The following is a 14,153-nucleotide window of genomic DNA, read 5'->3' on the forward strand; positions in this document are numbered from 1 at the left end:
TGGGGTAGAATAGGGGTGTCAGAGCCAGGAGACCTAGGACCAAGGGTAAAATGAAGATATAAGACACAGACTCTGGGGGCAGGAAGCCTTAGGGTACAGACTGGGGAGTCCAGAGGCCTGGCAAACACGGGCAAAGAGGGCATTCGGAGGGAGGGAACACATGCAGGTATTTCAACTCCTCTGGGAACTCGTGGCTGGTGACAGAATCCACCTGTCCCCTTCCCTTCCATCCACCCGCATCATCCCCCTTCACGAGACACAAGGAAAAAAAAATTTTTTTTTTTTTGCTTTTTTTCATTTCTTTTTAATACAAACTTGGATCTTTGGGTGTGTCCTGCCAACAGAAAACAACAACAACAACAGAAGAGAAAACCCAAAAGAGTGAAAAATAAGAAAAGAAAAGAAAAAAAAGCTCCCGCAAGAGGTTCTTCTCCCTCCCCCCCACCATGCGAATTTGCACACCACGGGACCACAGCAGGTTTACAGAATGCAATATACAATCCACGATTTATAATAAAACAGTATATACAATAAATAGGATATTGTTCATTTTTGTCAAACGACCTGTAGATAAATTTCTCAGTGCATACTTGCAGGGGCTCTGGACACCTCGGGGGCCCCGCTCGCAACCTCTTGCACACACGCTCTCTCTCTCTTTTTTTTGTCTTTTTCTAAAACTGTGTTTTGTTTTTAAGTTTTATACATTTTTAAAAAGTATTTACAATTGCTGGTTTTGTGCAGAAAGGGCTCACCTTCGGCTTCTGCGTGGAGGAGATGGGCGGGGAGGGGGAGGGGGAAGACGGACTGCAGGGATGCAGGTGGGGTGGGGCTGGAGGCAGAGGGGCAGGCGCTCCTGCCAGAAGACGCTGTGGACGCTGGGAGGGGTCTTGGCGTTGGTTTTCTGAAAGCTGCAAAGAAACAGAAGAGGCAGAAGTCAGTGGCAGGCACGGACAGTGGAGACTCGGGTGGGCAGGGCGCTCAGGATGGACTCCCGTCCAGTTCCTGCTGCGGGCTGGGAGCAGATTCGGGTGGGCAGGGCACTCAGGATGGACTCCCATCCAGTTCCTGCTGCGGGCTGGGAGCAGAGACGTCACCCAGAAAACTCCAAGCGGCCCCATCACGGACCACTTCTGGCCGTCTCTGAGCTGTTTTCCACCTGGGAACTAGCTGTGTGCCCAAGACCCACACTGCAATGGACGGGAAGCAGGGAAGTTTGTGCAGAACTTGGGCTCCCAAGTGAAGACACAGCTAGCTCTATAACCTTGGGCAAGCCTCAATCCGCGGACAACGGGTAACAGACTATCTCAGGTTTGCTGGGAGGATGCAAGATCCAGGGCAGATCAAGCCTGCATATAGATGCGGTGTATCAACTACTCTGTTATTTCCTGGGGCCTGGCCAGCTGGGCTCTCCCAGCCTCAGTTTCCTCGAGTAACAGAGTCTAAGAATTCCTCCAACCTAGGCTGTTCCGAGGAAAGGCATGTGGGGAAATAGGGCCCCAGCGCAGCACCGGTGGTAAGTGTCGCTTTCTTCGGAATCCACCCTCCTCCCTGTCCTCATCAACCCACTCTGGTCCTTTGGTGTGGTGATGAGGAAGCCTGTCTGAATAAAGGAGTAAGGAACCTGCCTAACACAGTATCAGGTTTGGCTGCCTTCCTGAACCGCCCCCCGCAAGTCTTCAATCAGCAGAAACTGGAGTCTAAAGAACCCCTTTCTCTGGACAGTCCTAATTTGTGGGGGTCTGATTTCCTATCCAGATCTTTTTACTGGGGCGAGCAGGAAGGTGCCCAAAGGGGCAGGGGTGGACTCGGCCATTCTCCAGGCCTTGGCCTGGCCCTTTGGCGTTCGGCCCGTCCCCTCAGAGCTCTGAAGTTCGAGTCTCCCACAGTGCACACGATGAGTGCACATCCCACAGAATTGAAGGTCAGGGTCATGGGTGCTAAAACCACCTCCTAAGAAGCCCCAGCAAACCCGAGCCCTCCCCCATCCTCCACAGGAGCCGGGAGGCAGCAGCAAGCAGCTCCTCCTCATCCTTTCTTGGCTTCCCTGCCCAACTGGGCCACATTGAAATTCTGCTCAGCCTCGGCTGCTGTCTGCCGGGCAGTCAGCCCCAGGGAAGACTTTTGTCCTGCGGCTGGACTTGCCAGGACTCCCCCAAGGGCCAGGGAACCAGGTGGGCGCCTGCCAAGCGGAGGCAGCCCCCCATCAGTTATCAGAGTGGGTGGCAGCAGAAGCATGTGGAGGGCAGGGGCTGTACCCTTGTTAAGCTGTCGGGTCTCCTGCAGGCGGGGAAGGATGGGGTGTTAGCTGCAGGGGTGAGAGGTGTGCCTGTTGGGGTGACAGCTGTGTCACTACTGGGGTAACTGGGAGACAAGCAGCTTTTGTGGGGGGTGCTGTGGGGATGGATGTCAGCTCTCTCTAGTTAGAGAAACGGGAACAGCTGTAGAGAAGAGGGCTATCCATGAGGGCTGGGGGTATCTATCTGTAGGGCAGTTGCCGAGCTCAGGAACCTCTGCTGGGCTGATGAGTGAGGTGACTGGGGAGGCTGTTCCAAGGCACTTAACAGGCCATGGGACCGAACCCCCAGCCTCCCCTAAGTCCCCTAAGGGCCCTGGGCCGGCTGGGAGCCTCTGCACAAATCCCTGTCGCCCCGCCCCTCCAGCCCCTCCAGCCCCTCGCCACTGCCAGTGACCCTCTCCAAGCCAGGTCTCCATGGTGATCTCAGCCCAGCAGGCAGATCCTGCCAGAACCATTCCCGTGGCCAGGCAGCGGGGCGGCTTTCTCAGTCTCTGCTAAGCCAGCCGTCTCACCTTCCTCCTCCCACAGGCCTTCCCGGCTTTCATGACTTGGCCAGAACTGGGGGTTGGTGGGGGTGGGGGAGACCAACATGGGGGTTCTTGAGCTCAGCAGAAGGGGTAATGATGCGCCATGTGGGACCCTGTCCTCACTAGGTTCACTCGCCACAAAATAGAACAGACCAGTGCTGTGGTGGCAGGCGGCCCGGTGCTGGCTGGACACCGGAGACAAAGCAGACAGCAGGGCAGAGCTGGTCCCACCCTCGAGGGTCGCACAGAACCAGAGAGGGAAGCAGAGCAGACCCCACACCAGGCAGTGACAATGCAAGGAGCTGGGGACGGTGCCAAGGAAAGCCCAGACCTGCAAGGGGGCACCTAGGCACCTTGGCAGGAGGGACTGAGGCTCTTCAACCCAGGGCCGAGCACCGCGCCCAGCGCATGCTGGGGTCAGGACCGTGCGCCGGGCGAAGGGACCGGCCTAAGTCCGAGCAGCGTGTCAAGGTCCAGCTCAGGTCTTGCACAGCTCCCGGATGTCTCCTTAGCCCACCGGGTTACCATAGCGACCGATGCACTTGTCATTCCCTTCCACACTCCTCCAGGGCAGAGACCTGTGTGTGGTACCTCTGTATCCCCAATGCCAGCATGCGCCTGGCGCTCCAGGACACCGGCCAGTGTTCCCGAGATTTAACCTTTTAGCGGCTCCATAATGAAGGACTGCAAAGCCAGTCTGCGAGCCCTCTGCCCCAGCAGCTTCACATCTGAGGGACCAGGGCACTAAGTGGTCTCTGGAAGCAGGCACTGGGGGAGCCAAGGGGTAGCTGAGCAGGGATTCAAAGTGCTGCGGACCTGAGCATTCACCTCAGGTCCCCAGCACATGAGGCGGAGGGGCCGAATGCACCAGAATGGGGCTGACTTGCTGGGTGATACAGGGCGCGTCCTCTCCCTCTGTGGGCTTCAAGTGTCTATGTCAAGTGTGGGCACTGACCAGTTTAAAGGGAGACCTTCGAGCATGGATAGTGCCCCAAGACAAGGTCAGAGGCAAGCGCAGCTGCCTGTGGGCAGACCCAGCTCTTTGGACATTTCCAGACGAAGTCACACTGTGCATCTCTTCAATGTGGAGAGGACATGGTTGGTTGGCTCAGACCACACCTGACAGATGGAGATACGCTCAGGTAGGTAGAGCTGGAGATCATCGGGGGAAGAGGCTTCCCACCGGGGTTAGGGGGACTGTGGGCTGAAGGGGTGTGTGTGTGGCCTTCCCTCTGACTCCGGAGTTTCTCAAAACCCGTGTCCACCAGTGAACAGGAGTGTTCCTTAAATTCTAGTTCTGTCACTCAGACCTCCTCCCACCTCTCCTACTGCTGTGTAGAGGAGGATACTAGTCAGGGGCCTTTATAACCATGGTCACCCACCAACCTAGTGTATGCTCCCCCTCCAGTAAGGGCTCGCGTGCCTTACTTACCCTTCCTGAGAGGAGGCAATTACCTGTACCCCCCTGACTCCCCTCGCCCCTCAAAAACTCTCCAACCTACTGGCCGGAAACTCATTACTGAGGTGTGTGTTGGGGAAAAACAAAGGAAGGGGGTGATCCCTGAGGGGCCCTCCTGCCTGGGTGGCTGTGTCCTTGGGAGCTCCTGTCTGCCTGGAGAATGGGAGGGGCTGTGCTCGGAGAACTTCAGAAGCCCAGTTAGCCCTAGAGCTTGAAACGCAAGTCCCGCCACATTTCTAGGGGCCCAGTTTCAAGACAGTGGGGTGTGGGAGAAATGACCTCTTACCCAGCCCCCCAGGCTTAACCTTTCCTCCCAGTGCTCCCTAATCTACAAGCTCATCTTTGACTCAAGGGAAAAAACCAACCCTGACTCCTGAAATGTTCCAGGCGTGATGAGACACTGGGGAGGGAGACAGGGACAGCACACAGAGATGAGTAACCGGCCCAAAGGGGCTGACGGCCTGGTGAAGGGGACATTCCCAGGAAGGGCTGTCACGGATGCATAAAGGGCTAGAGATTAACTGGGCCTGGGAAGGATCCCGGAATGCTTCTTGGAGGAGGTGATGTCTGAGTGAAAGACAGAAACTGACAGGTGGGAGATGGATGGAGGGGAAGAGGGCAACCCAGGCCAAGGCACAGGGCACCCTGGGGAGAGAACTTCTCCCAGAAAGCTCCCTTCTGATTTCACAGTCTAAAGGAGGTCAGGGCTAAAGAGGAGGCCTGAGTACCCAGAATACCAGGCTAAGAAGCTGGGCCTTTGTTCTTTAGAAGGGAGAGTGCAAAAGGTGTTAGCTAGAGAAGTTTTAATCAGTTCACCCTGGAAGTATTGGGGGGCTTCCAGATGGCATGCAGGTAAGACACTGAAGAACAGCACTTTGGTGGCTGCCGTGAAGGATTCGGGAAGGGTGGGCAGGTTCTGGGGGTGCTGCAGTGAAGGGGGTGAGTTCAGGGAGGGATGGGAGCTGGGGTAGGCAGGTTCTGGGGCCGAGACTTGGCAGGGGCTGGTTGTGCTGACCAGGGCTAAGCTTCTGAAGCCTCAAATCTGTGTGAGACCCATCCCTGCCCCCAGGAAGCCTTCCGGTCCCTGCCCTGGAGAGGGATGCCCACACAGAGGCTCGTAAGGAACACCCCTTCACAGGCTGCAGACTGAGCAGGGTTGGACACTCCTCTTGCTCAGTGGCACCGTCAGCACCAAACGCAACACATGGCCCCGGCAGACGGCTGGTTCTTGTGTGGTGAACAGATTTAACTAGCACTTCCTCTGCCCTCCAGCACAAACAGAGGGCACCATGGCAGCAAAAGTTATGAGGACAAAGATGGAAAATCCGTAGGGATAGAGGGTGGGGTGGCGAGACCATGGCGTGTCACTAAGCACAAGGAAATCTTTTCAGATTCGATGTAGAAGGGAGTACAGACAGAAAGAGAACAGACTGGTGTGGACAGGGCTTCTAGCTGACCGGGGTCAGCAGACTTCCTTGGGGGCGAGGCTGGTGACTTACCTTATTTCTGGGCTCCCGAGGGAGGCCTCAGCCCAGTTGCTAAGGCAAAAAACTAGGTGGTATTTCACCCCACCAAAGACCCTGAGTCCACCCTGGAATACAAGGTCCTTTGTAGGACAGGAGCAGGGAGAGCGGGAAAGGAGGGCAGGCTCCGGAGTCCTGAGCAGGGAGCAAAGGTCAGCGGCCCCAAATGCAGTCTGTGGGGAGTCTGTGGGGGAGTCACCCCCCACTTATCACCCACTGCTCAGGTGCTCACTACGTGCTGGGACGAAGTGCTTCACAGCTAATCTCGTTTCATCCTCACAAGAGCACAGCGAGGTGACAGGACTCACCGGGCTGCAGCTGGTCAGGGTGGGCCAGGCTGTGCACAGCAGCCTGCGTACATCCAGACACACTCTAGCCACCACCCTCCATTTGCAGGGCCGTGCTGCCTGGGGTTCTTCCGGGTCCTCGTGGTTGTGGGGAGATGGGAGAGGAGGAGCATGAGAGGGCATGTTCACAGAGAGATTATATTTCCAGGAAACGAGGGCTTAGAACAAGAAGGCCTGGCCTAAAAATGGCTGTGGTAAAGGCAAGAGATAGAAGTGGAGGGAGGGTGGCCTCGGTGAATAGGAAGAGGAGCCCAGAAGAGGCAGGGCTGGCTGACCCTGATGGGAGGGCCTCCCGCTCAGAGCCAGGGGAAAGATCAAGTGACCTCTTGAGGTTTCAAGGCCCGGACAGACAAAGCCCAGAGCAGCCAGGACCTGGCCCAGGTCTGGACATGCCTGCTGATCCCGGCTGGATGGTGGCTTTGGAAACTGCTTCCTGCTCCGGTCAAGCCCCAGCTGGTGTAACCTTGGAGGACCTGTGACATTTCTCTTGGCCTCAGGTCCAGGCCTGAGGGGGAGCAGGGAGCAGAGGGGTACTAGAGATTCCTGAACACCTCAGAAGGCCCTTCCTACCCTCCCACCCGTCTCTAGGGCCTGGCAGTGCTGAGCTCTGGCCATGAATTTGCAAGGGGGAGCCAGTCTGTCTGGCTCTGCCGTCCATCTCAGAGAAGACGTCTGCCCAGGTGCAGGGGCCTCCCACTCCCACCCCTTCTCTCTCAGTCCCATCAGCCCCAGCACTCAAGCCAGCTGGGCCCCAACCCCCACTCCTGCTCCTCTTTCTTCTAATTCACATTGGGCTGTGACCCGCCCTCGTCCACAGCTCTCTGGGCCTGGAATGCCCTTCCCCCAACCTCCAAATCTTGCCTGTTCTTCAAGGTCAAGCTCAAAAGCAGCTTCTTCCACAGAACCTCAAAATCCACTTAATACATCAGACCCAGGAAGAGTTGCAGGGCACGTTTGTCTTGTGGATGGGGACTCGGGAGCGGGGGAGAGAGGGGGCTGTGGGCGAGTGCCGGCGGACAGTCTGGCTCTGTGCTGACTGACTGTGGGTCTCTGGACCCGGCTCACAGCAACACCTGTTTCCTCCCCCTCCCCCAGCTGCTGTGCAGGCCAGCGTGGAGTGTTGCCTGGCGTGTCCAGTACAAAGCACGTGTGTTCTCTCTTATCCCAGTAGCAGGGAGAAACCTTCGGACCCGACACCCACCTTCCTGGAGCACAAGCTTCATTCCTCCCTGCCCCTGGGCACCTGCCACCTTTGTTTTGGTGACTGCAGGTTCTCTGTGTACTTGTTTTAGGTTCCTGGGGTGGACGCCGACCTGCGAGGACAGGGGCCATGTCTGCTTTGTCTCTCCCATGCCTGGCACCGGCTGGGCACGGAGGGCTCATGGTGTGAGGCAGAGCTGAATACGGCTCCTCCCATGCCAGGCGTCAGAAGTGCTGTCTGCTGGTGAATGAGTGTGTCCCTGTTCTCTCTGCGACGGAGACACTCCCTCTGATGACTCTTTTTCCTTCCCTACAATCGCCACAGTCCTGGTACAGGAGGAGGGCCCACAAGGCCACCTTCCATCTTGGAGAAAGGGGGAAGGGCCCTCCCACCGCCTTGGCCAAAGCCGTCCCCACGGCAGCTGCCTGCACCGTGACCCTCGGCCGGCCAGCTGAGACCTGGTCAACGGCTCTCATGAGTTCCGGTCCAAGGCCCTGGGTGACCCGGTCCGGCGTGCCTCGTTCCCTCCCTTGGTGTTTTTGTTTTTCTGTCAGTTCCCCAGGGCCGAGCAGCTTCCTGCCTCACAGCCTTACCCACTGCTGTTCCCTCTGCCCAGAATGCTCTTCCCACCCCAGTCTGGCCGCCGCGCCCTCAGCCGTCAGGCACCAGCTGCAGGTTCTGCTGCAGGCTCTCTCGCCTGCTCATTTTCCTCTCTCACACTTCATCCTTTGGCTAAGAGCTTCCTGTCATTCTGCTTGTTGTCCTTCCCTCTAAACTGCAAGCCCCCTGAGGACAAAGACCTCACTGTGGTATTCACTGTGGTGCGGCCAAAGCCTGGCATGTAATGGGTGCTGGACAGATGTCTCTGGAACAACTGAATGCTTCAGTTTGAGGATAGAGCCGCCAACTCCCAGCTCCGAGCGGGGAGCAGGGCCAGAGTGTGGGGCTGGATGGCATCCCAGTTCCTCCTGCGTTCAGGCCTCACTGGGCGGTTCCATTATGTATCTCAGTGAGCTGTGACCTGCCCAAGCGCCCAGCCCCCATCCGTTTTTTTCCCACCCAGAGCCTGGGAGGAAGGGTTTTTGGATTATTTCACATTTCTGGATTATCCACGAGACATCTCCCCTCCAGTGAGGAGGATCAAGGGTTTGACATTTTAAACCCTAAGCAGCTTCTCCCCAGCCTGCTTCAGATCTGCGGCTCTGCGCTTGCAGGAGGCGCACAGGGAATGGAAGGCCATTTTAATCTTGGCTTGGCTTCACTAGGAAGAAAAATATGCTGCCAAAAAAAAAGTTTGGTCCATTGTCTACGCCATGCAGGGTTGCAAGAGCCCAAGAGATTATCAAAGTCAATTTCCTTGAACAGACAGGGAAACAGAGGTGAGGTGCTGTGTACGTGAGTGTGTGTTGTGCGTGTGTGTGTGTAAAAGCTTGGTCAAGGGGCATGTAGCCGGCCGGCAGCTAACTGGAGAATGGGTCCTCCCCAGTCTCCTGACTCCCACGTGCTGGCCTTTGCCACCTTCAGGCCCCAGGGGACCTGGAGACGGGCAGAGAAGGGGTAATAAGTTCCCGCTGACATGACTTTAGGACCCTGAGTCACCCTGGCCTCGAATGGCCTCCCCTGAAGCACGGACGGGGCTTTCCAAGAGCCCTGCTGTCCTCCAGGAAGAGACACCGCCGGAGGCTGCAGCAGCAGCAGCAGAGGGGCAGGATGAGGGTTGAGGCCCCAGCCCACCCCACCGCCATCCGCGTGTCTGGGCCAATTCTGTGACAAGTGTGTTATTCAAAAGGGGGATTTGGTGGACTAGTGGCTGTAGTTTTGGAAAAAAAAAAAAAATTGTTTTTTTAAATGTTTCCACCAACCCTCATTCCCTTTTACCATCTTATGGGCACTGTCCCTCTTTTATTTTCCATTTTATAAGCACAAACTCCTGAGAAGACCAAAATCACAACTCTAACTAACAAGGTCACCATGCCTAAAAAGCAAGTACCTAAATACCTAATTTTATTTAACTGGACTCTTGGGAAAGCATTTGGCTTCAGAGAAAGGACTGGCTTTTTCTAGGCAGGAAACATCCTGCTGGGAACAGGCCAGTGGGTGGCACCCTGACAGTGGGATCCCCACACCTGCTCACCACTCTGGATCCTGACCCCAAGGCCCTAACATCTCAGAACCTATCTCCGGTCAAAGATGTTGAAAACTAACCTTTGCGGGGTGCCTTTCGGGTTACGTCTGTAAAGCCTTTGTAGGATCTGTGAGCAAGACATACTGGCCACGCTCTGAGCCCACCTTTGTCACACGCACCTTAGATTAAATGCAACTCCTAGGGCAGAAGGGAGCTGAGCAGGGCTCATACCCTGCAGAGGCCCTGGCAGGTAACTGTGCAGCTGGCTTCTCCCTTCCTCTGTCTTGTGCCGGCTGATGCAAATGCCTTCCCTTGCAAGAGATCAAGTGGACACTTCCTGGGACTCAACCAGGTGCCGCCTGCCCATGACCTAGCACGGGTGACCCAACAGATACTTGATGAACCAAACCAGATGGGGCTATTCAGTCTACCGTCCTCCAGCCATTTCAACACTCCCTCTGCCATGTTCAAGCCCTATGTAGGGTTCCCCCACCCAAGTACCCATCTTCTCCCTAAAACTGTCCCCGATAGCTAACCCCAGACTCTTTCCTGAATCCCGACTCCTGTTGTCAGGTTCCCAGTCTTGTCCTTAAATCCTTCCTGCTCATCACTATCTCCCTTCCCCTTGCCAATGAGCCAATGTCCTCATCTTCCCAACCCTCTCCTGAGAACCCCCCAGCCCCCCATCTCGGCCCACTGCACCCCCATCCCCAGACTCACCCAGGAACAAAACCTCGAGGTCCAGTCGGCACTTCAGTTGGCACTACAGGGAGGTGACGGTGAATGTGTCCTCAGGGTGAGGTTCCGCCATGGGCCCCAGGAAGCCGCTCTTGGGGCCCCCACCGAGGCCAGGATGCGCCTGCGGCATAAAGCCTGGATACCTGTAGGCAGTATCCTGCAGGGGCAGCAGCGAGTCCCTCGGCACTGGGGACAGGGTCAAGTCACTAAGGAGCGGGCAGCCATAGCCAGCAGCGGCTGCAGCGGGGCCACGGGGTGGGCCGGGCGGCCGGGCCATCTCCAGTGGCTCCTTGTCGGCCTTGGGCGTGGCCGGTGGGCTAGCCAGGTGTGGGGCACTGAGGCACGCAGCCTCCGTCCTGCCCAGGAAGTCAGCTAGCAGCCCTGTACCCACCTTGCCTTCATAGGGCGGGCTGCGGGCAGCCGAGCCCGGCGGGTACCAATACGCCGTACCCTTGCAGCTGGGAGAGTCATAGTGGGGCTGGCCCAGCGGCAGGTCCCGGCAGCTCAGGTGAGCCTGGGCTGCAGCCGCGTGGCCCAGAGTAGCCCCCTGGAGCCCGTGCTTGAGGGGCTCACAGGCAGCCAGCTTTGTGGGTGGCGGCCGCAGCTCTTCTTTGAAGCCCAGTGTGGGTGAGCAGGTGGGTGAGTATGCCTTCTGCAGGCCAGCATCAAACACTGTGGGTGGGTGGGCCAGTGGCGGGAAATGCTTGCCGTCTAGCTCAGGGGCGCCCAGGCTGGGCGAATCGCAGTGGAAACCTTGGCCGAAGGTGCCATCGGATGGCGTGGACGGGTTCATGGAGTAGGGTCCCATGAAGTCACAGGGGTCTCGCTCGCCCACCCCGAAGGCCCTCGACTGTGAGGGCAGCGGTGACATGCTGCTGTCTCCGCTATAGTAGTCCAAGCCGAGGTCTGGGCTGTCCTGGAACAGCGGGTTGACCGGCTGCGGTTTGGGGATGAACTTGGCCTTGGCTGCCGCACCACCCCGCTCCTTCTTAGCTGAGCAGGCCCCACCGCCTCGTCCACCCCGTGGCTGCCGGGGTCCAGTGCTCCGCTTGGACGGGTAGCCCGAGGCCGTGGCCGAGGCCGACGACGGGAAGCCCAGGTGGGAGGCCTCAAACAGGTCCACCTTCTTCCGCCGTCCGCGGCCGGGCTTGGAGCTGCTCTGGAAGAGGACGCTCTGGTTCCAGTTGTAGCCCGGGGCGGACGACGCCTCATTCCAGTCCATCATCAGTTTCTCCAGGCTGGACAGGCTCGACTGGCCCTCACTGCTGGAGGCCTCGCTGTTGGCACGCCTGAAGCCGCCACCGACCGGCTGATTGAACTGGGTGCTGTCGGAGGACGACTCGGAGAAGGTCTCGGACACCGCCGTCTGCTGCTTCACCTTCTGGGGCGTGTAGTTGGAGATGTCCAGGATCACGTTAGGCTCGCTGACGTGGCAGTCGAACCCGGGATTGTAGAGCTGACTGAAGGCCTCCGAGGCCCAGTCCAGGCCTCCGTAGCCCTGCCGGAAAGGCCACTGAGAAGCCCCCACAAACTGCCGACAGTTCTCAGGCGAGGGCTGGAAGGAGGAGGAGGAGGAGGAGGCAGCAGAGGCCGCGGAGGCGGCAGACGCCGTGGTGCCCTTGGGCACCATGTAGCCGCCGGGCGAGACGGTGCTGGCCCGGCTGTCGCAGCGGAGGGGTGTGGGGACTGAACCGGAGAAAGGGGCACCCTCAGAGCTGTTGAAGAAGGAGGCCTTGCTGGGCGGCAGGCAGGGGCCACCGCCAGGCGCTGGGGCGTAGCCGGCACTGTGGGCGCTGCTGGGCGAGGCGGGCAGGCTGTTGCCGCTGCCGTAGGCGAAGCTGCAGTCTTTGTTGTTAGCGCAGTCCTGGCCCGTGAAGGGCTTGGCCGGGGCGAATACGCCCTGTCCGGCCCCGTAGCCGCTGTACTGGGGGGGGTAGGTGCTGGCGGGCGGGTGGGCGGTGGGTGAGCGGGCCACCGCCGAGGGAGGGGGAGCCAGCTTCGGGAAGGTCTCGGCCGCCCGGCAGTCGGAAGTGGCTGGGGTTATCCCATAGCTCGCCGCCCGGCCCGGGGGGAAGGTCTGGCGGGCGGGCAGGACAGGCTGGAAGGAGGGCTCTGTCCCAGTGCCACCGCTGCCCACTGCCACTGGGCTGGCCTTGGCCCCCCGGCTGGGGAAGGTGGCCAGGCCCCGCTGGGCAGGCAGGGTGCTGGTGGGGGGCCCCGCGTAGGTACCCGACGCCTTCCGGGATTCCGGGCGAGAGGCCGACAGGGCGAAGTCCAAGAGGTCGGAGGAGTCGTCCGAATCGAGCAGTGAGCGAAAGTAGCCGGTGAAGAGGTTCTGGCGCTCCTGGCTGAGCTCGGTCTGGCCCGCGGGGGTGCCCGTGCTGTAGTAGCCGCCCCGGCCCGAAGTCCCACTGTCCAGCCCGGCGGAGGCGAAAGCCCGGGCCTCGGTCCCCTGGAACCCGCAGTTCCGGCCCGCCTGCCCACCCGGGTGCCCGTGGTGGGGGGCCCACGCACCGCCCTTGTCCCCGGCCCACTCCGCACCCGCCTCCCCGAAGCCTGGCCCGCTGGGCACCTGCTCCGGGAACAGAGTCCCGTTCTTCCGGGATCGCCTCTTGCGTTTGGGCTTCCCGGTCGCGGCATCCACCTCCCCGCGGCCGCGTTTGCGCGGGTGCCCCAGCTCGGTGAGGCCGGGCGCCCCGATCCCGGCAGCCGCCACCGTCACCACCTTCTTCTTCTTGCCGATGCCCTCGAAGAAGTCACTGAAGGAGCATCGGGCGGCCTTGGCCGCGTGGCCCCCGCCCCGGCCACCGAAGCCGCCCGCCTTGCCGCCGCGCCGTCGGAAGCCCTGGACGCGGTGCAGGAAGTGGGAGATGCTCTGCGTGTCGGGGGCCTGGTGCACCGACTCGGGCTCGCTGGGGGTCCAGCAGCGGGGCGGCGAGCAGCGCCCGGCGCACTGGCTCTGGCGGTTCAGGAAGGCCAGCTTGGCCAGGACGTCCGAGTACTCGGCCTTGCTGTCGTTGGCGTCCGCGGCGTAGGACGGCTGGGGCGACGCCAGCTTCTGCTTCCGCCGCCGCCGCTTCTTCACCTCGGGCATGGCCATGGTGGCCGCCGCCACGGTGGCCGCCTCCGCCGCCACCACGGCCGGCTCCTTGGGCTTGCCGGGGCCCAGCAGCAGGTTCTTGGGCGGGCGGCCCCGCTTGCGCTTGAGGATAATGGGCATCTCGCCGGGGGGGAAGACCACCACCACGTTGCGCCCGTTGTTCTTCATCTTCAGCAGCGGGGTGGGCTCTGTGGACACCCGCAGGCCCAGCTCCTTGCCCTCCACGCTCAGGCTGCTGCTCAGGGACGACACCTTGTATGTGGTCTTGTTCCGCCGCCCCAGCGACACGGGGATCTTGGCCATCTTCACCACCATGCGTCGGACGCCTCGGCACTTGCCTTTGCGGGGAGGGACGACCGGGGTCTGGGAAGATTCTGGCTCCAGCTCCGGGACTGGGCCTGGGCCTGGCAGGGCAGGGGGTGGCGGCGGCGGCGGCGGCGGGGGCTCGGCCCCTGTGCTTCGGTGTTGCATCGCCGGACCTAGCTCTCCCAAGCCTGCCTGTGGTGGCCCTCCGGGCGGCGGCGGCGGGGGTGGCGGCGGCGGCGGGGGGGCGCTGAGCGCCGCGGGGGTGATCCGGGTGCCAGCTCACAGGCCGCTCGCTGGAGCGGTGGCCCACCCGCAGCCTCTGGCCACCGGCTTGCCCACGGTGCCCTCTGTGCCTGCCGTGCCAGGCGTCAACAACCTCACCGGCCTCACCTTTCCCTGGATGGAGAGTAACCGCAGATACACAAAGGACAGGTTCACAGGTGAGTCCGGCCCGCGCGCGCCCCGGCTGGCCGCGGCCCGGGCTCTGCGCTTCCCTCCCCTGCCCTGCGGCTCCCCGCGAACCCTCTGCGC

General features: G+C 60.1%; 1 protein-coding gene across 1 annotated transcript in view; it reads right to left on the minus strand.

Moving 5' to 3' along the window:
* Positions 1 to 666: 666 nt before the first annotated feature.
* The window catches only part of AHDC1 (AT hook, DNA binding motif, containing 1), a 62,373-nt gene continuing 48,886 nt past the window's right edge, over positions 667 to 14,153 (minus strand). Inside the window, exons 7-9 of the mRNA XM_004679401.2 lie at positions 13,933 to 14,018; positions 10,199 to 13,869; positions 667 to 908 (exon numbers count right to left, since the gene is read on the minus strand). Of these exons, the coding sequence (XP_004679458.1) occupies positions 10,242 to 13,869; positions 13,933 to 14,018 (3,714 nt within the window). The 3' untranslated portion in view covers positions 667 to 908; positions 10,199 to 10,241. The remainder of the gene's footprint in view (positions 909 to 10,198; positions 13,870 to 13,932; positions 14,019 to 14,153) is intronic.

Source organism: Condylura cristata, unplaced genomic scaffold, assembly GCF_000260355.1.
Source record: "Condylura cristata isolate star-nosed mole 26May11 unplaced genomic scaffold, ConCri1.0 scaffold00008, whole genome shotgun sequence".
NCBI classification, from domain to species: Eukaryota; Metazoa; Chordata; class Mammalia; order Eulipotyphla; family Talpidae; genus Condylura; species Condylura cristata.